Source organism: Pteronotus mesoamericanus, unplaced genomic scaffold, assembly GCF_021234165.1.
Source record: "Pteronotus mesoamericanus isolate MK-2021 breed Mesoamerican mustached bat unplaced genomic scaffold, CSHL_Meso_final contig_41, whole genome shotgun sequence".
NCBI classification, from domain to species: Eukaryota; Metazoa; Chordata; class Mammalia; order Chiroptera; family Mormoopidae; genus Pteronotus; species Pteronotus mesoamericanus.
Genome location: NW_026555152.1, coordinates 10,311,751 through 10,338,985, shown reverse-complemented (window position 1 = coordinate 10,338,985; position 27,235 = coordinate 10,311,751). Strand labels below are relative to the sequence as shown.

At 49.8% G+C, this 27,235-nt stretch overlaps 1 protein-coding gene across 4 annotated transcripts in view; it reads right to left on the bottom strand.

Annotated features, from left to right (window-relative positions):
* TSPAN9 (tetraspanin 9) overlaps positions 1-27,235 on the bottom strand; it is a 200,490-nt gene that overhangs the window by 79,529 nt on the left and 93,726 nt on the right. For 2 of the 4 annotated variants that reach the window (XR_008529445.1, XM_054577208.1), the window contains exon 1: positions 10,097-10,993. Coding sequence is in view for 3 of the 4 variants with exons in the window: in XM_054577208.1 (XP_054433183.1) it covers positions 10,097-10,432 (336 nt within the window). In the remaining variant the exon portion in view is untranslated. Of the gene's footprint in view, positions 1-10,096; positions 10,994-27,235 lie in introns of those variants that run through there. The other 2 variants (XM_054577209.1, XM_054577210.1) reach the window with 1 other exon arrangement.

Here is a 27,235-nt window from a genome sequence, read left to right as displayed (position 1 = left end):
AAAGGGTGTCACCTGCAAGGGGCATCGCATTATTGGCCAGTCCAAAGCCCTCCCCCTTACCTAGCATTCCTGCACAGTTCAGGGTAGCACATCATCAACACACATTTACTGAGCACCAATTATGGGCAAACAAGGCAAAGATAGCAAGACGAAGGGCCCTGACACTCACCTCGTCCTGCTCATGACCATGGGTGACAATGCCTCTAGCCTCAATGTCATCATCTGCACATAGATATCACTGCCGGCTCACAGTATCTGGAAGGATTTAAAGTGCCTAGAGGACTGTCTGCTGATCTAAGAAAATCCTTGATGATCACTAGGTGGTCATCCCCTCACTCACTTCTGTTCGGGGTTGGGACAAGGGGAAGGGAGACACAAATCGTCAACTGAGTCATATACAAATATGCATAACTCAGGTCCAACTATCCCAGGCTACACTGCAATAACCTGGAAGTACAGATCCAAGTACAGCCTAAAGTCAGGAGGGAAAGGAGCTGGGAGTCGGGATGACTCCCAGAGATGGTCACAGAAAAAATATGGGCTTGGGGGTTTGACTAACCTGGGTTCAAAGCCCAGATCCACCACTTTCCAGCTCAGTGATTTGGGGCAAAATACCCAACCTCTCAGAGGTTCCATCTCCTGGGAAGCAAAATGGAAACCATGCCTTGTCTCCTCCTCAGGTGCTGCGGAGAGTGGGTGAGGTAACGCGGTGACCCAGGGAAGTGCCAGGACTAGGCCTGACAACCCACTCCTGGCTCTCAGGATCACCACATCTGATGAGGGGCGTGGCTGGAGGGGCTGCTGGCCTTCCCCTGGGCCTCCAGCCTGAACTCAGAGGGGAGAGGGGTGGTGGCAAAGGATGGAAGAGCCAAAGTCCCTCCATAACAAAAGATATGTAGACCTTCAGGGGGACCATTATACAACTTTACAGAAAGACATTAAAGAAGGCGTAATACATGGAGTGTACCATATCTGTGAATAGAAACACAGAACTAAAATACAACTTATATGCATGAACGGAAATATAAAGATAGCAGTTCTCCCCAAGTCAATCAATAGATTCAGTGCAAGGCCAAACAAAATACCAACAGGGTTTGGGCAAGGAACAGGGAAGTAAATTAGTTGATTGTTGATTTTTAGTGAAACTAGACAAACTGATTCCAAAATTTATGCAAAAGAACAAAGGGCCAAGAAGAGCCAAAACATTCTTGAAAAAGCAAAAGATGAGAGGATTTGCCCTACCAGATGTGGAACTTATTTTAAAGCAGTAGTAATTAAGACAATGTGGCACAGACGTAGACAAATAGTGCAATGGAAAAGACACAGGTGGCATTACATATCAGTGGGGAAAGGAGGACCAGTCAATTAATGGTAAGGCAATTACTTTGTACTTGAAGAAAAAAGAAATCAAAGCCCTTGACTTACATCATACATAAATATAAATTCCAGATATAATAAGGACTTAAATGTAAAAAAAAAAAACAAACTTTCAGAAATAATTATAGGAATTCATCTTTAATCATTCAAATTCATTCAACAATATATGAGTGCCTGGTATGTTGTGACAAGCATTGTCCTATTATCAGGGATATAAAGACACCTATGAGATATTATGTATTTGTTAAACAATTCAGAAAAAGTAAAACCTAACAAAAAACAGAGACTGAGAAATTTGACTATGTTAAAATAAAGAATTTCTGTTTACCAAAGGACACTACAAAAAAAAGTGAAAGGCAAACTATAAACTGGAAGCTATAAACTGTAGTACATGCAATAGACAATAGATTAGTACCCAAAACATAAATAAAATCCTAAAAATTAGTAGGAGAAAGCAAACAAATCAATAGGGAAAAAACCAAAAATAAAACAGGCATTCACAGAAAAGGGTGATTAAATAAACCTATGAAAAGGTGTGCACTAGTAATCAGGGGAACGCAAATTAAAAAGATAATATAGTATTTTACACCCACTGTATTGAAGAATGTCCAGAACTTTCCATTTTCAATTGGTGTTTCTATATCAAAGTGGATACATCCACTTTGGAAAACAGTATGGCATTATCTAGTAAGCTGAAGTACACATATCCTAAACCTCAGCAATGACGTTCTTTGCTATATACCCCAGAACAGTCCTCTTCAAAGTGTGGTCCATGGAAATGCCTAACTCTTAGGAATTTTTATAGTAATTTGATATTGCCAGAACATCCAAGTACATGATCGATGAACTCATTTGGATGTAGGGGAGTCACGTGTGTTTTGAGCTGTGTAATAGTCATGCTCAGCACAGCCACATCTGAGAATTGCAGTAAAAAAGCTGGTCCTTCACAGACACTTTTAGAAGCACTGTCCTAGAAAAGTCTTGCATGTGTATACCAGGAGACTTGTCCAAGAATGTTCACAGAAGCATTTAAAAGGAAGGAAATAACCCAAATGCTCATCACCAGAAGGACACATTGCAGTGCACTCACACGGAATACCACAGAACAGTGAAAACAAATGCACTGTGGTCACACATATCCACAAGGATGAATCAATAAATGTAACATTGAATTGTTTAAAATTCTGAGTGATTCCACCTGCCAAAAGCATAAAACTAGCCACGGCAAATGACACGGTGTCGAAGGAGGTCTATGTACGTGGAAAAACTACAAAGAAATGTACTTAAAATTTAAGGATCACGGTTCTCACTAGAGAAGATGCTGGAGGCGTGGTCAGGGAGGAACAACACAGGGGCCTCATGGGTTTAGCTAATGTCTTATTTCTTAAATTGCATAGTGGGTATATGTTCATTACATAATTTTTTTAACTATATGGATTTATACTGTATATGCTACAATCTTGAAAAATTTTAAGTGACCGTTTTTCTGGTTAGTAAAGTGGCCTTGAGCCCCACATGCCCTGCTGCCTTTCAGTCAGCTACTCGCTCCCCAACCCAGGGTCCAACACTGAGTGTGCCAGAGGGAGGGCCTGCCCTTGGAGCACCCAAGGCAAAGGGCCCCTGGGGACCCTGCAGTATGAGCGCCAGCCTAGCTGGCCTGGTCCTGGCCTGATTCACTGAACCAAGAACAAAGAGAGGCAGGGGAAGGCCGCGGACCGTCCCCAACAGGGATGGCCAGAGGTAAGCACACAGGAAGACAGGTGCGGCTGCTGGCCTTGGGCTCTGAGACCATTCCCCTGCCCCACTGTGTTCCACCTCCATCTTCCCGAAGATCCACCCAGACCTCCCACTTCCCCGTGCCCCCCATGCACCCCTACAACTGCAAGCAATTCAGAACAGCCCCCGCCTGAAGAGGCACCTGGGGCTGCTTCCAGGGCTCCAAAGCACTGCCCAGCACTACCACTCTGGCCCAGGGGCATCTAACTACTGCCGGAGGGGCTGCCTGTTCACATGCTCGCACTGCAGGAACTGCAACTGCCAGTCATTGAATCTAATCTTCCAGGCCTCCTGTTAAGTAAGCAGTGTACCTACATAATGAATGTATTACCTCATCTGGGCCTCATCACAGCTCTGTAAGGTGGCCGATACTGCCATACAGGAGGAAACCCAGGCATCGAGAGGTTAAGGAAACCTTCCAAACGTAGGCCTCTTTCTTGGAGACTCTGACTCAGGTCAGTGGGAGGGGAGGATGGGGAGCATGACCCCTGTTCATGCAAAAAGCTGCCTGGTTGGTCTAAATATACACCCAGTGAAGAGCCCCTGGAGCAGATGGAGAGCTCCCTGAGGGCAGAAGCCATGTCTCTGTTTTCCTCAGCCAGTCCCTGCCCCCATCAGCCACTCAAACATGGCCTCCCTGCGCGGCACTGATGCAGTAGCTACTCAACAGAAGGGAGACGGTTTGAAATTCCGACTCTCACCTGAAGTCCTGCGCCTAGTTAGAGAAAAGGTAGGGGGTAAAAGCCTTATCTCTACCCTGGGCTGCTCTCCCAGCTGCACATCTGCTCCCCCTCCCGACCACGTGCCATTTTTAACATCCCTGCCCCAACCCCCACCACTTCTGCTAGCAGATTAGCTTTCAAATGTGAGCAGGGACAAAGCTGGCTCAGAAGACTTAACTCTGCCCGATGGGTTTAGCTCAGCTTCAAAGCTTCCTAACTGGAACCAAATAAGCAGGCAGATCACAGCTAGAAGGGAGAGGACAGAGGGGGAGTGAACGGGGGCATCTCTGTAAGCCGGACTACCTATAGCAACTGCCTGCAGCCTGAGGGACACCGCAAGACCTGTCATGGTGGTCACTACCAGAAAAACAAACTCCCCCTCTCCTTAGGGACCGGAGATGAACCGAAGAGCATCCCCAGGCACTGGAGCACACTGCGCAGCAGTGCGGCCACTGCATCCTCAGAGCCCACGCCACACTTACACCCCAGGAAGCCTCTCCCCACTGGCACCACCCAGACTGATTCCACCCTCTGTTCCTCTGTGTTCAGCCCATTTTACAAGTGCAGGGGGCTCTGTAACTCCCATTGGACTGGTCTCTATCTCTCTTTCCACCATTCTTCCCTGCGCAAACCCCCATCCTCACCTGTCCAGCAAACTCCTATTCGTTCCTCAAAAATCCAGGTATCACTTGCTCTACTCTGTTATCTCTATCTTCTCTCTATTAAGCAATATTAATTACTCTATTAAGTAGCTCTGCTGAGCACCTACTGCTCAGAACTATAATTATCTGTTTATATTTCTGACTCCTCCATGGAGCTCTGAGCAGCTTGCTCTTACAGCCGGTGCTCAATAAAGGCATGCACTATGCACTAGCCACACAGTATCCAATCAGGCCTTTCAGTAGAAGAAACAGAAAAGATACATAATTGACTAATTCTTTCCCCCAAATTAGGAAACTAACTCCTAAAAGAAACACAGTTTGTTTTTTTCCCTCCCATTTCTAAACGGAGTAAACATCTCAGAGTGGGAGTGAGAGCTGTCATTCCCGGGTGAAGAGGAAAGGGCAAGTCGAGTCAGGCCACCAGGATGCTGGGTTCAGGCCTGCTGCTGCCCCTCACTAGAATGCTGGGATGGGGAGGTGGCCCTGCTTTCACCCCTCCGTTGGCAGTCCGGTGTTCAAATGCTTGCTGGAGGACGAGCCAGATGACCTCTCAATTCCACGACTTCCTGGCCTGAGAAAGCTGATCTCCTGCGTGCGAGCCCAGTCAGTCCGTCCTCACCAACTGGAGCCTCATGTGCATGCAGCAGGCATTCAGTAAATAGTTGTGGCATGAGTGAACGGACTCAACTGGGACCCCAACAGCCCAGTAAGTCCCGGAGCTGGCCTCCAAATTCAGCCAAGGGTAGCCAGGCACAGGGAGGTATGGCATGGCGGGGGGCAGGGTGAGCCCTCCCTCCTTCCATCCCCTCTCCCAAGCCCACCATCCTCACAGGAGGTCAGTGGTGTTTTCTGCGCTCTTCACCGCCCCGTGGGATGGAGGGCAGACCTGTGGTGCATTCCTCAAGGCAATGACGGTGCTCACCCTGTTTCAGCTGGGACTTTCTCTTCTCTACCCTCTTCCTCCCCACCCACTCTTGATTGACACCAATGCTGGCTCTGACATGATTTAAAAATAGATATTAAGACAAAGAAGTTTAATTTTTAATGCTTTGGAAAGGAAGTGAGCACAGAGCCAGCATTCCTTCATAGCCATATTCCAGGGTAATCTTAGAGAGGCAGCCAGGCCCTTCATCTGCGCCCTTTCAGGCAGAGCCATGCCTGACGCACCCACAACATCCACCTGTGGCAGCCATGTGGGGGACAGCTCGAAGACTCACCCCTGAGCACTTTGTGGAGCCTCTGAATACCTCTCGCTGCCCAGTGTGGCCTGGACCTCCTATTTGGAGAGGCCATGTCTGAACCTGTCCTGCTCAGACCCCTCAATCCATTCACCACTTCCATTCCCAGGCAGAAGGCACCCCCCACAGCTTCCTTATGACACCCCAAGCCATCCAGCAGTGACTGTGCACAGACTGCTGTCCTATGCACCAAGACTGACAGGGAGCCACGGAGCCCACAGAGACACTTACAACGCAGCCTAGTCAGTACAAAGCATGTGTCTCAGATATGGCTGGACAGCCTTAACCAAGCTGCCTGCCACCAGAGGGCAAGTGAAATAGTCTGAGAGGGGCCGAGCCACAGAGGCCTGACCCCACTTTTGGGAGGTTAATCAGGGCCCCCGTGGCATCCCTGTGCCAACATTTCCTCTGCTCTAGCAGACGCACTGAACACTGCCTCCTTCGCTAACTGGCCTTTATTGAGGGAGAACTCCACAAGGAATAGACTTTCCTTTGGGGCCAGAATGTCAGTCCTCTGCCAGCCATGGCTTAAAACGATGGGACAGCTGTGCTGGCAAGCATGAAAAGTGACCATTATCTGCAGTGGCAATTATGCCAGCAACTCAGCCCCATCCCCACCCCTCCAGATCAGACAGGAACTTGACTTGGGCTGGGAGAAGCTGAGCTGGGATCAGATTAACTGTCCTGAGAAGGGGATATAGGCCCCCAGCGCTCAGAGCCCATGCTACACTCTACCTCCCCTTCTCAGATTGGAAAGCTCTGAGCCCCTCTGCCCTCCTGCTGGGGCTCAGATCCTCTCAATCTCTACCTGGGAGATTCCACCAGATGGCCCTGGGAGGACTCAGAGATGAGCTGAGGGAAATTCCCGAGTGGTTCCCACTGCTGGGGGAAATAACGTGGCGTGGGTTTGATCGCTGGTGGACAGGCCCTTCAGGATGGGGAAACTTCTGCCCAATGAGGCCTCCTATTTCCTTTCCACTAAGAAGCCGGCATTCTCTTGGCCATGAGGATCAGAGTGAGGTGGTCAGGGGAAGAGGAGGTGCTACTCAGTCAGACATGACTCCTGACTGTCCCTCCAAACTCCCGTGATCTATACCAGGCCCTCAGAAATGCTGCCCTGGGTGCCAACATGGCTAGCACCATCTGGTTGAAGTCGGCGGTGCCAGGAGCAAGCTGGACCCTCACCCCTACCCTGAAGCAGAGAGGCACCCAGCAGCCCGTGAGGCACCTGCCCCCTCCTTGGTAAGGAAGAGGAATGCTGGCAGTGTAGCTCTGCCTCCCACCCGGTGCCGGTGATGTCACCCAGGCCCTCACCAATGCCAACACCCTAGAAGCTCCACCCAGTGGCAAGGAACCAGGGACTGGCACACCTGTGAGGGGCTGCAGTGTAAGACAGCTGCACTGGGGACCCACCCAGCTGGCTCTGAGGAGGCAAGGGGTATGGTGGCAGCAGTCAGTCTGGAGAACTGCCAGGTAGGCTCTGGGACCTTAGGAAGATATCTATTGACAGCAGGCCTCAGGTTCAACTCTAATGCCTCAGAAAGGCCTCCTTTTGGGATCTGAGCCATAAGACTAGGAAAAAGTGATGGCTACATAATTCCTGACCATTGCTCTGGGTCCTGGAGAAGTCAGTTCTCACAAGCCCTGCATACCTCCTCACCCCGCCCTTTCCTCCCCTGTGCGCACTAGAAAGGGCGAGGTATCCAGGGGTCCTGCCCCACCTGCCTCTGGCCCATGCAGTTTCTCTTCTCATTTGGCTCTTTCCTCCACTTCTTCTCCCATATCAGGCCCACTTTCCTGGCCACAGGAAGTCATCGTTCAAGTGGAGCTTAGTGACCCACTGATCCCCAGTCCTGCCTAACACCCTGCTACACCTACTCCTCTAGAACCCAATAAACACTCTTACACACATAGGCATCCATTTCTTTTTTGTTAAATGCCCTGTCTTTCCTAAGGTCTATGTCTTATTTCATCATCTCATATACTACTAGCATCAAAGACCTGGGTCTCTGAGACTCAATCTTTTCCAGCTCATAGCATGCCATGGGAATTCTAAAAATACTAAGTAATCAGAAAAGCCAGATTAGGAGTCACTCTTTGCTTGGTAAGGGAGTAGTGGTGGTACCTTCTAATTAGAAAGGAACAGCAAGTCCTCCCACAATAGACCATAAAGGAAGGCCATTCCATCGACCAGCTCATTAACCTCTGCCAAGCTTTTCAGGGATGATGAAAGAGCCTCTTGTCACCCCACGGATAAGGTGCTAGGAGAGCCTTCATCACGGACACGTCACTACCAAATGAGACTTGGGAATCCCTGTAACACAGTTAACATGTGGATTTACTGTTCTGGCCCTCCATCCAATAAATATATATCGAACGCCTACTAAGTGCGGGGCACAGACCATTGTGCTGTACCACCTGAGGAGGTCCCTAAACCAACTTGACACCATTCTGGAGAATAAAGAAACCGCAGCAGTTATACCCACTCAGACCAGCAGGTGGCAGGGTGGGGGCGGGGAGGAGCAGGGAGGTACTGGCCAAGGCTCTGAATGAGCATCCCCAGGAGGGTCTTTCTACTAAGTATTAAGATATGCACAGTGGGGCAAGACGGAAAGGCACGCTGACTTTGAACAAGAATAGAGAGGGATGCTGTGCATAACGAAAGGGCAATGTTCATGCAATCCAAAGGCACCGGAGAAATACACACCAGTACTTGGCTGACACTTATCCTGGCAAGTGAGTCAGAGGACAAGGAGCACTTGCCCAAAGGTGACCACAAAATCATTCTCCACATTCCAGTGGTTCTGCCCCAGTTTCCACAAAACCCTCGCCACAGGACAGGTAACACAATGGCCAGAGGGCTCCAGACCAATGGAGACATCTGGGAATATCCAATTCAATTTCAAACCAGGCTCCTCTAAAGAGAAGCAGCAGCCTGTGCATGAGGCAAGGAAGAAGGGTACAGCCTCACATTGGGCTGGAAAGGATACCCAGTCCTTAAGGACTAACAAAATTTAGCCAAGGTCACAAAACAAGCTAACACAGAGCCAAGACTAGAACCCAGACTTCTTCCCACCCAACAAATGAATTTTCCTCTCCGTGGGAAAAGTCACCCTTCTCCCAAACACACTCAAAAAGTTTTTCAGTTAAAGCCAGTCACTTCCCACAAGTGCTGAACACCAAAACACAACGGTGTCTACCCAACTTCACTATGAATGACTTTCTCCTGCCCCCAGTGCTCCTCCTGGACCACAGGCAGCTGACAGCCTCCAGCCGGCAGGAGGACAGGCCCTGGCGCAGAGCCAAACATCTGTGCTGACTGCGTCTGGGCTCTGGTGAAGAAAGGCGGAGGCAGCAGTTGGGATGAAGGAACAATTTGATATAAAGTTAAGAAGTTTTCAAATTTGCTTAACTAGTATTTCTTCTGCACAAGCATGCAAGCCGTGTCCACACGGCCTCCAGAATCACAGAAGTCAGAGAACAGTTCCAAGCTTCCTAACCCACTGACGCCTTCTCTAAAAAAAAAAAAAAAAAAAAAAAAAAAAAATCTGTCACCCAGGATAGGGCACTCCTGAGAGTCCCCACTTTGTCCCTTTCAGTTTCTGGGGTTCTCAAATCTGGGAGGCCGGGCAATGCATGGCAGGAGCACGTGGCCAGCCGCTGCCCCTGCCCAGTCCACTGCAATCCCTCAAAAGCAGCTGCCTGCCGCCCGATGGCAGCATCCCTCCCACACTCTCCTCTCCCACATGAGCCCTAACTCCAGGGCATAGCTGCAGGCCAGCAAGTGAGTCCCTCAACTTGGGACAGGGGCTATTCCTCCTCTCCCTGGGGTTCACTGGCAGGAGTGGTTGTGACCTCTACCACTCCCCCATGTCATGTCCATAAAGTGCTGCAGATGGTATTCTTGTGTATTTAAAGAAATACGAGAAAAAAACTCAGAAGATCACCCACACTTGTGCCTGTCTTCAATGCAGGGTCACAGCTGTTAAAGATTCTGACCCCACACCTACTTCTGCAGCTTCTCCAGTTAGGGACCCTTCCAGAATGGGTTTCTTATCAGGGAAGGAGGTAGCAGCAAACTTTGCAAGCCTCCTAGGAGTAGAGTAAGTCTCCCCTGGAAGACAGGCAAGTTGGAGCCTCCATTCAGCCATTGAGTAGAGGAAAGGAAAAATAAGTACATGGAAGAAGGGCAAAAAATGATCTTTAAAAAAAAAAAAAGCCCACTTACCATTGTGCAGAAGCAGAGCAATGCATTACCGAAGAGGAAAGAGGGTACAGAAGCGGCGAGGACCCAAAGGGAGGGATAAGCGCAAGGACTTACCCAGAATATCAAATTGAAGAGGAACATCATGTACTTCAAGCAGCAGAGGCAGCCCCTGGCCATGTTGCACTTTTTAAATTCTAGGAGGAAAACAAAGGACAGGTCCAGGTAAAACACCACGTACTTGCTGCCTTTAGGGGCATTGTATTTGTCGGTCTTAACGCCAGCCTCAGCGCGGCTCTGGCCCCGGGAGCCCGCGGTGCCGTAGAAGGCGCCGGCTGTGAATCCGCGGCCGAACGGGCGGCCCGAGGTAGACGGTTTGGCAAAGTCCGAGTCCTTGCTGTCCAAAGATGGACTCCGGTGGATCGAAGAATCCTCACTACTCGACTTCTCCATGCTCGAGGCGTTCCCGGGGGACACAAGGGGCGGGGGGCATCGCTCCCAGAATGGGACGGAGGGGGCGCCCAAGTCGGGCGCGGGCTGCTGGCGGCCCGATGGAGCCCTGCACGCCCCGCCTCTGTACTGGGGCGCACTTCGGACAGGGACCCCGTGCACAGGGGCTGGTGCTCTGCCCCCGGCCGGCTGGCCCGGGAGGGCTCTGCGGCTCGGCTTTCTGCTCTCTCGCGAATGCTCTCCGGGAACTGGCTGGCCTGCGTAACTTAGCGTCTTTGGGAAGGCTGCAATTTGACTTCTCCTTTCCCAGCGTCAGCTCGCCTCCAGGTGCACCGGCCGCTCCACGAGAGGCACAAGGGCTCCGGGATCCAGGCTCCCAGGGCACACACCGCGCCCAGTCCAGCCCCGGCGCTGAGCCCAGACCACTTTGCGGGCGCTCCGCCTTCTTCGCTCCGCGACTTCGCGGAGCTGCTCGCCAGCCCAGGGCTGGGCGGGCGCGCCGCGGACAGTGCTGGGAGATCCGCCGCAGCTACCACCGCTGGGCTTTCCCAGAGAAATCCCAGCCCCGACTCCGGACTCAGAAATCGCTCCGAGCCCCCTCGCCAGTCCCTCAAGCCCGCCCCCTGCTTTGCATTCAACCAATGAGCGCGAGATCTGCCAGGGGCCAGGGGGGTGGGGCAGCCTCCCCCTCCCCAATGACACTATGTCTTTAATAGGATTAGCGTTCTGCTGTGTGCCTACAACCGTGCGCTGCGAACCCTCGCTAAATGTCAAGGGCTCTAGAGCCGAGGGTGAACCAGAACCTTCTTGTTAGTCGCTGGTCTCCTCTACTGCAGAAAAGGGGGCGGCAGAGGAGGGGAATGATTCGAGGTACGAACGACCCAAGGAAACTGAAGGAAAGGGCTAGGGAGGACTGGAGGGGTAACGCAGCGCGGCGACTATCGCCCTGGCCGCCGCCCCCTTTGCACTCAGGCCTGTCCGATCTGGGGCACACGGTATCCCGGACGGAGGGACGGACACACACACACACACACACACACACACACACACGCACGACGCTTTTGCACACGTGGGTCCGGCTACGACACACAGGGAGAAAGGACCGCAGGAGCGGAGTGTAGTGTGGGAAAGACGCTAGAGGCCTCCGTGGTGCGCGCGCCGCCCTCCCGGTCCCCTCTGCGAGCTGCGAGCGCGCACGCGTGCGCACACACGCGGCTCCGCGAGGCCCCTGCAGCTGCGCGAGTCCCCCTCCCCCGCCCCGCGCCGGGCGGAGGAGAGTAGGTGGCCGAGGTGGGGTCCTGCTTATAACAAGCATGATGTAGGAATGCTCTTGGACGCCGGCTGAACCCTCTACCGTGAGGAGAGCATGTAAGGAGCTGGTCAGGGAAACAGCCAGAAGAAGGCTCTTGCTAGGGGCTTGGGAACATGCAGGAAGAGCCTACATCCTACCGTAAAACACCGCGTCTAGGGCAGTGTCTCCTGGGCTTGTGTAGACCTGGGCTACACAGTTGGCAAACAAAGAAGACTAGAAAACTTAGGGAGAAGGAGTGAGAAACCCACCTTTCTTCTGTCATCAGCAAGAGTGTGCTGAGAGCACCCGAGGGCAGGGCTAAATCGTTGGAGGCTCAGTATCCCCAGCACCTAACACTGGGCTTAGGGTCTGGGGGGATGGGGACCACACCAGGATGGCTGGATAGAAAATTCATGCCCTCCGTATGGCGTGAATGTGAGATGGTCTCCCCAGATCCCATCAAACACTTATTCTGCACCCGCTTCAATGTGCTGAGCACAGGGCCAGGCCCTTGAGGAAACTGATGTACGATGTGCTGCTCCCTGCCCTTCAGAGACACACAATCTAGTCAGAAAGACAGGAGAACATTCATCATCAAGGCCACGCCAGAACAGAACTACTGCCACCACGGGCTGTGGCTGAAAGAAGGGAACACTTACTCTGACCAGAGGGACTTGAAACCCTCATCGCAGGCCTGCTGCAGTGGCCCTGCACCTTCCAGCCTGCACGCTCACTGGCTCCCACGCAGGCCCACCTCCTAGGGGTGCAAACCCTTAGGTTCCTTCCACAGCCCTGCAGTGGCGCTGCTATTCTGAGCCCCATCCCCACTCAGACAGCAACCCAGTAAGGAAACCTCGTGTATGTCACAGCCGGGGCACCTTGCTGTCTCCTGGTTGGGCACTTGACCTGTGGGTCGACAGATGCAGGACAGATGGCTGGCTGGGCTCCTCTTGGAGCCCAAGGCCACTTGACTGGAATGACTAACACCTTTGGTTCTCTTCAGCCTAGACCACCAACCAGTGGGCCCCCGAGGACTCATGGCTGCCGCTTCATTCTTACAGCATTACTTCTTTGATGCAGGCGAGATCGTTTACCAGTGGGACTCGGAGTCCAGAGACCTGTTCTTCACTCTTAGCTCAGTCTGGGTGATCAAGGGCAAAGCAGTTTGCCTTTCTGAGCTCCCATTTCCTTCTCTTTAAAATGAGGATTAATAGATCTTAACCCCAGAGATGTCCCCAGCATGAAGTGAGCTGGCACATGTGGGCGCAGCCCCAGGACTGTAAGCACTGAACAAATATAAGGAGCTATTATTGCTAGTCTCACATGGGGACTTGGTTTCAGCAAGAACCCTCCTAGGTTCGCCCCCTCTGCCTCTTTTTTTTTTTTCAAATCTCTCTTTTCTCCCCAACTCAAACCTTGTTCAGTGAGAATAGCCTCCCATTGTCATTCCTCCTTCATTTCTGATTATAAATGGATTTGTGCCAGTAACTATTTCCTCAGCAACTGAGGACCTGGGGTCAGGGTGAGGGGGAAGCAGAGTGAAGGACGACAGGCAGGTAAAAGAGAAGAGGAGGCTGCCAATGTAACAGTTCTACTCCCTCCAAGTCACATGTGTCCAAAGCACACTGAAGTCCCACTCTTCGGTCCATTAACAAAGTTTCAGTGGGATCCCATCAGTGTACCCAGTTTAGTCATTATCAGAATAATAAGAGCAACTCGGGTTTATTATATGGTAGGTCCTCATGATACCCCAGGTACCAGGTTTCAAATGCAGTAACTCATCACAACCCTATGAAATAGCTATGGTCATCAGCCCATTTTACAGATAAGGAAACTGTGATTTCGAGGTCCATGTTCTCTACTCTCTTGGGCATCTTCCAGTCTATGAGACAGTATCTAAAAGCACACAGGGAACCTGACAGCATGTGTCCTGATGAGAGGTCATTAGATAAAAGGACCCTGAATAAGAGGCAAAGTGGAGAGGTATGGTTGGGGCAGTGCGGCTGGACTAATGATCAGCCAAGTTGAGCCCCAAGGGGATGGACCTGAGTTATCTTACAGGAGGCTGGAAGAAGGAAGAGAGTGCAGGGAAAATGTAGTCTCAAGCCAGGAAGCTAGTCCGTGAAACGAGACAGCTTAGACAGAGCTGGGAGAGGCAGGTTTAGCCCCCAATGAACAAGCTATGCATTCATAGTAGACTGTTCATCACGGGCAGGACACGGAGCAAGGACCCTGGAAGATACAAAGATGCTCAGGACATGGCCGTGGACCTCAGGGAGCTTATGAGCTAGCTAAAGAGACCGGCCTTTACCCTCATGTACCATAATAGAACAAGCAAAGAACTGTCCCTTCATCCTCACCTTGCAGAAGGGCTCTCTGGAGTGGGTGTGGATGGGGTGCAAGGAGAAGCATTAACAAGGAAGGAATGGGTATGGTGCACTCGGGGGCAGTGAGAACACACGCCTGACTGAAGCAGGAAAATGTGCCTGGGAGTCAAAGGGAACTATGCCAGGCCTTACATGACACATGAAAGTCTGGTCTTCACATGGCAGCTTCCCAAGCAATAGAGGCACATGACAAAACTGGTGCCCTAGGAAGGTGGGCCTGGCAGCAGGGTGGCGGAAAGGCAAGAAAACCAGTGCTGTGGTTTATCTCAGTTTCTTAGCTCTTGGGTACAGAAGGAGCCACCAGAGAGAAAAGGTGAGTTGAGACACCATCTCTCCTGCCCCGTCCTGATCTTCAACCACTTGCCATGCTCAGAGGAGCTGAAAGGTACAGCCTGCCCTTGAGGATCTCTGAGCATGTGAACGAGGCAGAGCTGCCTTTTCTTTACTTTTTTGTTTTTTAATAACAAAAAAAAAAAGGAAAGCAAGTACAGAATTCCCAGAGGGGGGAAGGAGAAGTGAATACGTGAAATCAACACGCAACATCTCTGCTGACTGACAGCTGGGAAAATGTGGGCTTCAGAGTAAATGCCAAGCTCTCTCTGCCTCTTGCTGAGTTTCTCAGGCTTGCAGTGACAGAGCTCAGTCTTTGGTCTCTCACTCACCCACACACAATCAGAACTGATGGGCCAACACAGATCCCCTTTCCAACCTGTGCTGATTATTTCTGTATTTGACAATGTGTGCAGGTGGTGAAGTATCCTGTCCCTGTAAACTTCAAACAAGGCAGCCTCACCCAAAATTTACACTAGCCACAAACTGGCACTTGCTATCCTAAGGCATGTGTCAGATGGGCTACCATGGTAGAAGAAGGGAGACTAACTTCACCCTAATGTTTCAACTCCAAAATTGAGATCTTCTTCAGCAATATAAAATACTGTACTTGCTCAGCAAACAATTTACCTAGAGTGCCAAGAGACAAGGCTGCAGAGGTCCCTAGCAGGGGGCCCACATCCAGAGATGTCTGCATGCAGATTCACTCGGCAGGGGATGGTGAGGAAATTAAACTTGGCCGGGATTCAGGAAGGACAGTAACAATGATGGTGAAAGGGCTGGGGTAGAAAAGAACTAACAGTAGTTTTACTTGTTCAGTTTCTGAGCCCAGTAAGGAAAACAAACACGGTTTGGCTGCAGTGGGAGGGATCACAGTTAGATGGAGGGATATCTTCCTCAGGACAATCCACCAGGGGTGGCTGGGGAACCTCTTTCTCTGTGGAAAGGCCTGATCCTCCCTCCTTCAGGCCCCCCAGCTCTTTGTTCAGGCTGCAGTTACAGTTTTCCCCACCTGCCTTTGCTCTGGCTACCGGGCTTCTCAAATGAGGAAGGGGCTGTGTCTTAATCATTTTATCACCCTCCCCCCCGTGCCTGTCACAGTGACCAGGGCAGGACAGGGACTCAGAAAACACTGTTGGGTAAGGGAGGAGGAACACTACCAGGCCGAAGCCCAGCATTCTCTCCAAGTTCATTAACCAGAGGATGGAACCTGAGCCAGAAATCTATGGAATTGTTCCTGGAAAGCAGGATATCTAAGGACATCAGAACCTGACAAGGGAACTCAGAAAATTTAAATGCCCAGCTAAGATGACTGAGTGTAAAGGCCATGCAGTCGACTGTTTTGTTCACAGCCATGTCCCTAGCACACAGTATGAATGGACAAATGGAGAGACAGAGAAATCAACATTTATGAATCAGAGAGCCATTTTGGAGGAAGAGTCACGAAAGGTAGAAGGCAGAAAAAAAGAAGACAGGAGCAAGGCAGCACCAGCTGCTCCGGGACCCTCCCCTCCTGGTGGCTCACACCTTTTCGAGGAGAGCAGCTGCCAGGACAATGCAGGCCCGCCTTCAGCTGAACCACGGGTGAGCTTGTGCAGGCTCCCTGGTGTCACAGCCGTGTCTCAAAGTCCAAGAGCTGGCTGTGGTCAGCCCTTGTCAGAGGTCACTACCAGCTACTGAGAAAACATGACTGTGCAGAGACCCTCAGCTGTTATGTCCACACTCCAGAATGACAGGTGAGCACGCTGGTCAGAGCATGTACTAGTGAGGCCACGGACAACTAGCTTAGCTATGAGGAAACAGGGGCACAGCTATGGGCCGGCCATATTCTTTCTGATCCAGCCAGGGGGACACAAATGAGGTTTCTCGAATGTGAGGAGCCAGCTGAGAGGCATGGATGGATCGTCACAAAGCCAACACCGCCCAGCACACACCATGTGTCAGCGGGGCCTGGGTATCTGAGAAAGGATGGCATCTGCTCAGATGCCTTCAGTGACCCCTGTCCATACACACCACGTAACCCCACCACAGGGAACAAATGTCTGGAAAATAATGTTAGGCAAACACTCCTGGCTTTGCAGATGTGTATCCAAATCCCATCTGGAGTTACCCAAATGCTGGGTAACTTGCAATGACCACTTACCTGCTCTATACCTCAGTTTCCCTAACCATAAAATGGAGATGATAATGAACACCTTCCAAGCAGTATGTAAGAAAATAGAGAAGGGGGGGTGGGGAAAGACAAAGAAGGTAAAGGAGAATCAAATATATGGTGATGGGAGGAGATTAGACTTTGGGTGGTGGGCACACAATGCCCTATACAAATGATGTGTTATTAAGTTGTACACCTGAAACCTATATAATGTTATTAACCAATGTTACACCAAGAAATTTAATTTTCTTAAAAAAGAAAATAGAGATAAAAGGTTATGAAAGTAATACACATAGCACATGTCTGAAAATGTTCAATGAATTGAGGCACTATTATCATTATCAACAATAGTTATTATTACACTAAATATGACTGCAGTCCCCATCGAATTATAATGTAATTGAACAGAGAAAATACAAGATAATACATTATCAATACAAAATGTTCTGCGGCTCAAAAAGAGCTGCGGAGGAGGGTAAGCACCAGCAGCTCCTCCTCCTCAGCTCCTTTCTCAGTCAGCGCCCCTCAGTGCTGGACCCTCTTCTCTTCTACCCGATATTCCTGCTTTTGACCATCCTTCCCAGTGCCAGGCACATGCTGGTGCCACCCAAGTGGTTACCTGGGCCTGACCTCTCTTCTGAACCCCAAGCATGCATGCACATCCAACTCCGTGGCATCCCTACTTGGCTGTCTCGGAGGCAGCTCTAATTTCTAACGCCCCAGAGGGACTGACATTGCCCCAGCCCTGCCCCCAACCATGGCAGTGGCCTCCCCTTAGCAATAAACAGCCGAAGTACCCATCCCACTGCTGACGCCAGAAGTCCAAGATCCACCCTTGACTCTCAGTTGTCACTTGCCCCACCTCCAACCAAACACAAGTTCCATCCAATGAGTGCCTTCCACTTGTCCGCCATCCCCACAGGCTCTTCCCCAGTGCTACATCGTCTCTCACGTGGCTCCTGCAGCAGCCGCCCACAGAGCTCTCATTCCCCACCCCTGCCCTCAGTCCGCTGCACAGAGCAGCTGACACCATCTTCTCACTGCCCTCCTACTTTAATCCCATCGGTGGCCTCCCATTTTACTGAGATTACGATCATGTGTGTATACATGTTTGCTATTTTACTTTTCTATTACAACCCACATTCCTAACATTAACCTCGAAGGCCCAGCATGATTGTCCCCTGCCTGGCTCTCCAGCCCCATTTCTAACAATTCTCTCATGATGCTCCAACCAGTGAACTCTCCAAGCTTTCTCTCCTCAGAGGCTTTGTCCATGCTCTTCCCTCTGCCTGGAAGGCTCTTCCACCACCCACTGTCTGACTTACTTCTTTTTTTCTTTTTAATTTTTATTTTTTGTTCAAATACATTTGTCTCCACCTTCCCCCCACCACTTTCCCCTGCCCCCCTCCCCCACCTCCCTCCCTCAATCCTTCCCCACTTTGGCTTTGTCCACGGGTCCTTTATACATGTTCCTTGACTTGACCCTTCCTTTCCCTTTCCCCACCCTCCCCTTCCTCCTTCCCTCTTGACTCTGTTGGTTTCTTTTCTCTTTCAATGTTGCTGGTTATATTTTCCTTGCTTGTTTGTTTTGTTGGTTAGGTTCCACTTATAGGTGAGATCATATGGTATTTGTCTTTTGCCCCCTGCTCTCCAGTTCCATCCATGCTGTTGCGAAGGGTAGAAGCTCTTTCTTTCTTTCTTTCTGCTGCGTAGTATTCCATTGTGTAAGTGTACCATAGTTTTCTGATCCACTCATCTACTGATGGGCATTTAGGTTGTTTCCAACACTTGGCTATTGTAAATTGTGCTGCTATGAACACTGGGGTGCATAGGTTCTTTTGAATTGGCGTTTTGGGATTCTTAGGGTATAATTCCAGCAGTAGAATCACTAGGTCAAAAGGCAGTTCCATTTTTAGCTTTTTGGGGAAATTCTAAACCTGTTGTTTGTTGATCTGTTTATGATGGCCATTCTGACTGATGTGTAGTGGTATCTCACTGTGGTTTTAATTTGCATCTCTCTGATGACTAGTGATGCCGAGCATCCTTTCATGTTTCTGGGCCCTCTCTATCTCTTCCTTGGAGAAGTGTCTGCCCAGGTCCTTTGCCCATTTTTTAATAGGATTGTTTGTCTTATTAAAGTGGAATCATGTGTGTTCTTTATATATCTTGGAGATCAAACTTCTATCTGATGTATCATTGGCAAATATATTTTCCCACTCGGTTGGCTCCCTTTTCATTTTGCTTGATGTTTTCATTAGCTGTGCAGAAGCTTCTTATTTTGATGAGGTCCCACTTGTTTATTCTTTCCTTTATGTCGCTTGCTTTAGAGGACATATCAGTGAAAATACTGCTGCATAGGATATCTGAGAGTTTCCCGCCTATGTTCTCCTCTAGGACTTTTATGGTGTCGTGACTTATATTTAAGTCTTTTATCCATCTTGAGTTTATTTTTGTACATGGTGTGTCTGACTTACTTCAAATCATCCCTGAGTTCTTATAAATTCTTCAAAAAGCCTCTTTGGGTTTTCTGACTGTCCCCCTACCATTTAAATGAAAGCTCCTTTCTCCATCAAATATACCATTTGTCTCAAGCCACCATTTGCCTCTTTCTCTCATAACACTCACCTCAACTGCAAAGTACAGTTGACCCTTAAACAAAACAGGTTTGAACCACGTGGATCCACTTATGAATGGATTTTTAAGTACTGTAAATATATTTTCTTTATGATTTTCTTAATAATATTTTCTTTTCTCTAGCTTACTTTATTACAAGAATCAGTATATAATACACACAACATACAAAATATGTGTTAATAGACTTCATATTATCAGTAAGGCTTCCAGTCACCAGTACGTTATTGGTAGTTAAGTTTTGGAGGAGTCAAAAATTATACGTGAATTTTCAACCATGTCGTGGTCAGTGGGGAGGACGGGGAGGGTCTACACCTCTGACCCTGCATTGTTCAAGGGTCAGCTGCACATGTTTACTTGAGTGACAATTTGCTGATTCTCCTAATAGACCATAAACCCCAGGGCAGCAGGACTGGGTCTGGTTCTCTCACTACTGTGTACCCAGTAGAAGACATGATTAGAAACAGAGGTACAACAAATACTTGAGTAAATGAATAGGGAGCTCAGAGGAGGGTGTGCATGCACAGGGCAGGCCAACATCATTAGGTAGGGCTTCATGAGCGTTCCTGTTGCATGGTTACTTTGGCCCTAAGCAACAAAGCATCAGAACACCAATGACCTGTGTGATCTCTAGCTCCTCACTTACAAAACAAGTTGGACTAGCTGGTTCTCTAAGGCTCCTTCCAACCCTAAAATTCCCACCCTGTGAAAAGGGACCTAACTTGGCACTTGGAAAGTGGGCAGAATGAATAATCAGAGGGCAGGAGGAAGGTGTCCTAGTAGAGGATGACTAGGAAAAGCCAGAGTACCCGGGACATCCGAGGAGGACATGTCCACACATCCAGCCAAAATGAAGCTTCGTAGAAAGTGAACTTGAAGGGAAGGTGGTGTTGGAGCAGGGGTGACCCTTGACGCCAGTTAAAAACCAGCACAGATGCTTCCCCAACCCCTACTCCTCTCATCAGCCCGGTTCCCTGCACCTTACTTAGCCTATGTTCTAACCAAAATGAAACCACACCGAAGTCTTCCAAACCTCCTGGCACTCGCACTTGCTGTGCCCTCTGCCTGGACTGCTTTCCCCTACATGTTCCAACTGGCTAATTTCCACAGTCCAGGCAACATCAGTATCAGAAACATCACTTGCCTCTTTCTGTGATATCTGGGGAGTCAGGTTGGCGTCTCTCCTCAGAGCACCAACATACCCTTAGCCAATCCCACCGAAGTGCCACCTGTTCACCATCCTCCCTGCCCCCCGCCCCAAGACTGTGAGCTCCTTGAAGGCAAGGGCTGTGTCCACCATCTCTGTATCACAACTCTTGGCATAGTGCCTATCACATAGGAGCTCTTAAATCACCACAAACACCTGGGGGAAGTAGTGAGGGCCTTTGTGGGGGCCTTGAACAGGAGAGGCTTTTTGCAAAGAGCAAGAATTGCCACTCCCAAAGGACAACAGTTTCCTCTGTTGACAGGATGAGAGGGAGCAGCAGAGGCTGAGCCGTGGAAACACAGAGTAATAGCCCACCCTGTGAGTTGTCCACTCTGGGCTCTCGGGCCCTTTTTTTTCAGGAATGCCCCCAGAAACCAGCCCCATCTTTCATTGCAAGGCCAATCAGCATCCCCATGAGATCCTTAAAAGGGCCTGCAATGTGAGGGGGTGTGCTGGACAGACAGGTGTACCTGCACTCGCAGGCACACAAACACTGAGCCATCATGCCTAGGAGACAGAGGAGAAAGACGTATTTGTTATTAGTACTTATCAAGGAGGGCAGGTGGCTTCAGGAGGATGAGATAAGGCCAGACAGGGAAGTGTGATGAGCCTGAGGTTTACTGCCACGCACCAGTGGAAATCTACTGACCCAGCGAATCCAATATTCCTAAACCACTCCATGGAGGGTGCTGACTGCCTCGGGGAACAGCAATCTCTGACCCAGCATCCAGTCTGCCTGCAAGGCTAGATCTGCAGCTAGGACCTTTCGCTGGTTCAGGAACTGCTACCTGCTGCCTCCCCTCTTCCCTCTCTCCCTCGTGGAGCCTGGACCACTTCAGGAAAGAAAAGCACGTGCACAGTACTTGGAAATGCTCTAAAGAAGATGGAGCAGGGACCACGCTCTGAAGGCAGCAGGGGAAGGGAGCCTATACAGACCCACTCTAGCTGAAGAGAGTGAGAAGCACATGATGGCATTGGGGGAAGACACACTGAAGCATCCCTACTGAGTAGACTTGGCTGTCTAAGGACTCACAGTCTCAGTGAGTGAAGTCATCTGTGGTCTCTGAACCTCCACTGGCCGCTCTGTCAAGTGAGGCTGCAGCACTGACCACGGTCCCACTCAGCATCTCTTCTCTCTGCCGACCTCACCCTGACCCACGTCCATGCAGTTAAGTTACTCAATATGCTTCCAGCTAAGAAGCACCTAGTCCTTCCAAACCAGGAGGTACCTTTCTCCTCTCAAAGTACTTGAGGTGAAAATGGTCACAAAACACACCCATTAGCGCTACTTGGGGTACCAAAACTCTTCTTTCCAAATTCTCTTTTAGGTTGCTCTGGCAGAAAGTCATTCGCATTGTAACGCAGCCATAACTGATGTGTACACAGCCACCTTTCACCGATCCACACTTCAACACATGCCCAGAGGCAGCCGGCATGGCGCGTGCGGCCCTGAAAGCAGAGGCACGGCGCGTCCAGTCACAGCCTCCCTCCTCCCGGCTGCCGGCCCAACAATTCCTGCCAGCCTCCTGACCTGCGTCCCTGCCTCCAGTCCTTTTCCTAATTGACCCTGCCACATGCTGCCACCATCACTGTCCCAAGAGAGAGCTCTAGATATACCACTCTGTCCCTTTCGCCAGCTCAAAAGTTTTACCAGCTCCCTAAGGGATTTTATACAAATTCTCAAAGTTGGCATTCAAGACCTTCTACCCTATGCTTTTTTTGGCCTTACTTCCCATAGTCTCTGACCTGTGCCCTATGCTCCCAGCAACCAGAGCTCCTCACTGTTCTCCCGACACAATCCCAACTTCGCTGCTTCCATACTCTGCTCATGCGCTGCCCTCCACACACGAAGACTCCACCATCCGTCTCTGTCTTTAATAGATGGTTCGACGTGCTCCTGAAATGCCACATCCTCCATGCAGGATCCTTTGATCCTAAGGATCCCCAAACTAACAGGCCCTCTTCTTGTTCCTAATCTCAATTTTGGGGCACTGATTTGATTCTGCCTTGTGTCATGGTTGTTTGCATAAATGTCTTACTACCACACTACCAGAAGCTCCCCAATGAGAGGACAAACTCACCAATGTTCCTCTTGTAGCAACCAGACTAGCTGGATACGTGGTAAACACTTCAGAATCCAACAGAAAACTGAACCCTCCACGCAATGCACACAGCTCCCAGGCCTCACCCCGCCTTCACCATAGGTACTCACCTCACCCATGTATTGGACACTCCCAACACTGCCCTCGGCCTGTCTGGCAGGCGCTCAACTTCTGAGATCAGCACCATTTGTCCTCCCCTCTGGAGGACCTCTCTGGGGTCCCCCACCAGATTCGACCATCTCCTGAGCCACCGGGGAGCTCAGATATCCAGCCTGGAGCTCGGAGAATGTGGCTGGGCTCCGTGAGACCCAGTGTGTCTGAGTGGCTGTGTGTCACTCATCTCACAAGCTCCAGCCCCAAGAGGCACTTCCAGAGCCCAGCCAGGCCCAGTGCCAGGGCATACCTGCCCTTCCCCTCCCCCAACTGCTGCGAGAGGAAATGCCAGCCTGCAGCCTCAGCCACACAGACAGCAGGAACAGGCACATGGGCCGGAGCATAAGTGTACACCCTGCTGCCCATCCGCCTCCTAAAAGGACACACTCACACTGCAAGGAGCCAGACAGAATGGAGAGCTGGGACCCAGTCTCAGTTTGGACGCTTACATCTGTGCGACCTGGACAAGAAGCTTACAGCTCTCTGAACACAGTGCACATTTTTTGAGTGAACAAATGAATGAATGAATGAATGAGCACATTTCCATTTCCTCATCTGTAAAACAGGGTTGGGTATGATTTTGAAGAACTGGGAAACTGCTGTATCAAATAGACAGTACTACACTTCAAAACCTTCCTCCATCCCATTTCATATGAGCACAATATAACACTGACAAACAACACTGACACTGAGTACTAATCACCAAGGGTCTCCTGGGCACCCTCTCTGTGCCCATCCTGGGCTCCCCACTGTGGATGGTACTGAGGAACACTGGCCCTGAGAAGCTAACGATCCATCTGACGGGAGGGCAACAAAGTGAAAGGACAGCAGGTGACAGAGCACAGGACACATGCCAGAGGGGGCAGTGCAAACTTAGTGCTTAGAGGACCTGCCCAGGGAGGCCTGTCTCGTCAGGAAAGGCTTCTTGAAGGAGGCAGGATGCATGCTGCGTTAACTTCCTATCAGAAGGAGGGCAGAGGCGGGGGTCCCAGGTGCCTGAACATGTGACCAAAGGCGTGTTCACTGTGAGCCTTAGAGCTTGTTCAAGGGGCTTTTGTACTTATGAGCACATGTGACCTTCACCACACTCCTTCGGGAAGTCACCCCAGTTCATACATGAGGAAACTAAGGACCAAAGAGAGGAGAGGATTTGTCTAAGCTAATTAGCAGCAGTGCTGGGACTGGAACTTACGGCTTCTGCCCTCCAAAACCGCAGCCCAGATGTAGTAGGGATCACAAACCAGTGCTGGGCAGGTAAATGTTTAACCACCAGCTCTCCAAGGAGAAAAGCCACAACTTCCAGCACTTGACAATTTCCATAGTGTAAATACTCCCACCATAGCCAGTTGCAAGCTATCGATGGCTTGACAACCAGCTGGCAAATTTTCTGATCATTCACTACTAGGTTCTCAAGAGTCAGCACAGGTAGGCTCCAGCAAACCACTCTAACAGCCCAAATCCCATCCCTGCAGAAGACACTCCAAGGCACAGAGAGGAAACCCAGCACCATCGTGCCCCCCTCACCAGGAGAAAAAATCTGGGGAGAGGAATAGAGGCTGGACAAATCATAGGGAAAGAGCTGAGTCCCCACACGTAGCCTAAGAACAAGAGAAAGACAATTGAAATTAGCTTCTCTGTTACCGTGACCCTATAATGTGAGTCAGATCAGGTTACTGCTCTACTCAAAACCCTCTAATGGCTTCCCATCTCTCTCAGGGTAAGAGATAAAGTTCTTACAAGTATTTGCACAACTCACACCCCCCACCCCAAACCCACTCACTCTCCACTTTGGCCATACTGTCCTTGCTATTTCTTACAGCACAGCCTTTATGCTGGATGTACGTGTCACTGGAACATTCTTCCCCTAGATCTCTGCATTGCCAACTACCTCATCTCCTTTACACCTTTGCTCAAAGGTCACCTTCTCAGTGAGACCCTCCGTGCCCACCCATTCAAAGCTGTGCCTCCCCCGACACACTCAGTATCTACTCCATTCTGCTTTTCCCATGGCTCTTATCCCCATATACAATATAATTTATGTTTTTACTAATTGAATGTTTATACTCACTCTCCACCACCAGAACAAAACTTTATGAGGGCAGGGATTTTGGTATGTTTTATTCATTGTTGTATTTCCACAGTAAAAACATAGCTTTACATATTACAGTTACTCAATAAATACTTGCTGAATGAGTGAATGCCTGGGGGAGGCCTCTGCCAAGTCCTCTAGGTGCCATTTTGGCTTCCCAAGAGGAGGCAGCTGGGGAATAGAGGAGCCAGAGGTTGGTGCCCGCCTCGGGGGCACTCGGGATGCCTGTGTTCTCACCCTGGCCCCGCCACCTCCCTCCACCCCACCTTTATGCCTCATTTTCTCTCTTCCTTTAAGCTGCATGGGATAGTATGTGGCTAACTCTGGGCAGTACCAAGGGCCAGGACTAGGGCCAAATGGGATGTCTAGTCTGAAGGCCTCAGAGCTCTGCAGTGGGAGCACTGAGGCTAGAGTCAAGGCATTCCCTTAAAGTTCTTAGGAAAGACAAGCTCTTTCCTTCCCTCTGCACCAGCCACACCTGAGCGCCCACCCACACCAACCCCTATCCTCCAGCCTGAACCTAAAAAAAAAACCCCAAAGAACACTCTCCAACGCAGTGGTTAGATCCAGTGAAGCCCCAACTCCAAGCAGCTGCCCCATCATGCCTCAGGAGGGCTCCCCACATGCTAAGCAGCCAGCTCATACTGCTATTTTAAGCTCTATGGACCCAGCTGTAGCACGTAGCCACAGCGGGCTGGCGGCCCGGGCTGGAGGTAGAAGAAGCTAACTCACTAAGAGTGCTGATCTGGGAAGCTCTGAAAAGGAGAAAGGGAGGATGGGTCATCCTTTGTAACGATAGTCCTCCTCTGGAAGGAACGGAAACTCCCAGCCCACACCCTCAAATCCACCAGCCATGGGAAAGTGAGTCGAGAGCAACACTGGGCACACCCCGATTCAATTCCTCTAGGTGACCCCCTGAATTTCCACATCAAAATCACTCCTGGCCCCACCCTGCCAACCCTGAAAAATGCCAACAAAACTACTAACACAGCAACCACCTTCCAGGACCTGACAGTATAAGACAGACAAAAGAACAGACTGAAGGAAAGAGTTAACCTTCTATTATCTGAGAATAGCTTAGCCACTGAGTCCCTCTCTGACTCTGCTCTTCCTCTCCAAACTCCACCCTGTGACTCCGTACTAGTGCTTCTGCACACATCCACACTCGACAAATACTTGTTGATTAAATGTATTCTAAAAAAGATTCAGGGAATGAGCAGCATAAATAGTAGGCACAAAATAGAGAGTGGGAGGTTAAGAATAGTATAGGAAATGGAGAAGCCAACACACTTATATGTACGACCCATGGATGTGAACTCAGGGGTGGGGAGTGCTGATGCGAGCAGGGATGCAGGGTGGAGGGGAATAAAGGGGAGGGAAAAAATGGGACAAGTGTAATAGCATAATCAATAAAATACACTTTAAAAAAATGTATTCTAAAACCAAATATGATGAAAATGGTCTCAGGAAAACCTATCTTAATCACATTTTGGTAAATGAAGGCTGTTGTCACTCATTTTACAATAACAGTAGAAATGTACAGAAGAGTCTGCCTGGATTGACTGAAGCCAGGGAAGGGGAGGGGAGAAGAAAAGTGAACCAAGGTCTGGCTGGTGCAGAGGGGAAGGAAAGAGCTTGATTACTATGATCAGTATCATCATTACTATATACATTCCTTCTTACTTCATTGGGCAGCAAAACTGAGAATAAAGACCATAGAACCAAGGAACCGAGAGAGTTGAGTAACAAAATAGGGATGCCCCACACTGCATCATGTCCAGGGAGGAACTTCTTCCTGCATTACCCAACTCCATGCAGACAGTCACATTGTGTTCCTAGGATGCATGTTCTCTGAAGTTGTGCATAATGGAAACTCTGCTCCAACCTATCCTCCACCAAAGCATGTCCAGCAGCCAGAAGCTGGCTTGAGAAGCAATGCACAGAAAAGAAACTTTGGGTGCAAGCAATTTCCACTCCCAATTTCACGCTGGACATCAGCAAAACCACCGAGGGCGGACAGGTCGCACATGCCTGGGGCTCTCTGCAGCATCCTGCAGCTCTAATTGTTCAGTTTAAGCAACATCAGCACAGGGCAAAGAGGAAAGGAGATTCAGAAGATGCAGTAATTAGGAAGATCTAGGACCTCTCTCCTTGCTACTCGCCTATCTCAAGACTGGACCAGCCACCCACACCTTAAAGAAATAGATTCACCACCTGGATTGGAGGGAGGGGAGACATTCATTGAAGGTTTTGTTGGAGGAAGGTGCCCAAAGTTATGAATCTTCAGAGATCATTTTGCTCACTTTTCTTCTCCCATTGCCTTCCCTGCCTTCAATCAATCAATCCAGAAAGACTCTTCTGTACATTTCTATTATTACTGTAAAATCAGTGACAACCGCCTTCATTTACCAAAAAAAAAAAAAAAAAAAGTATACTGACAAAAGAGATTTCACATAAGTGACCT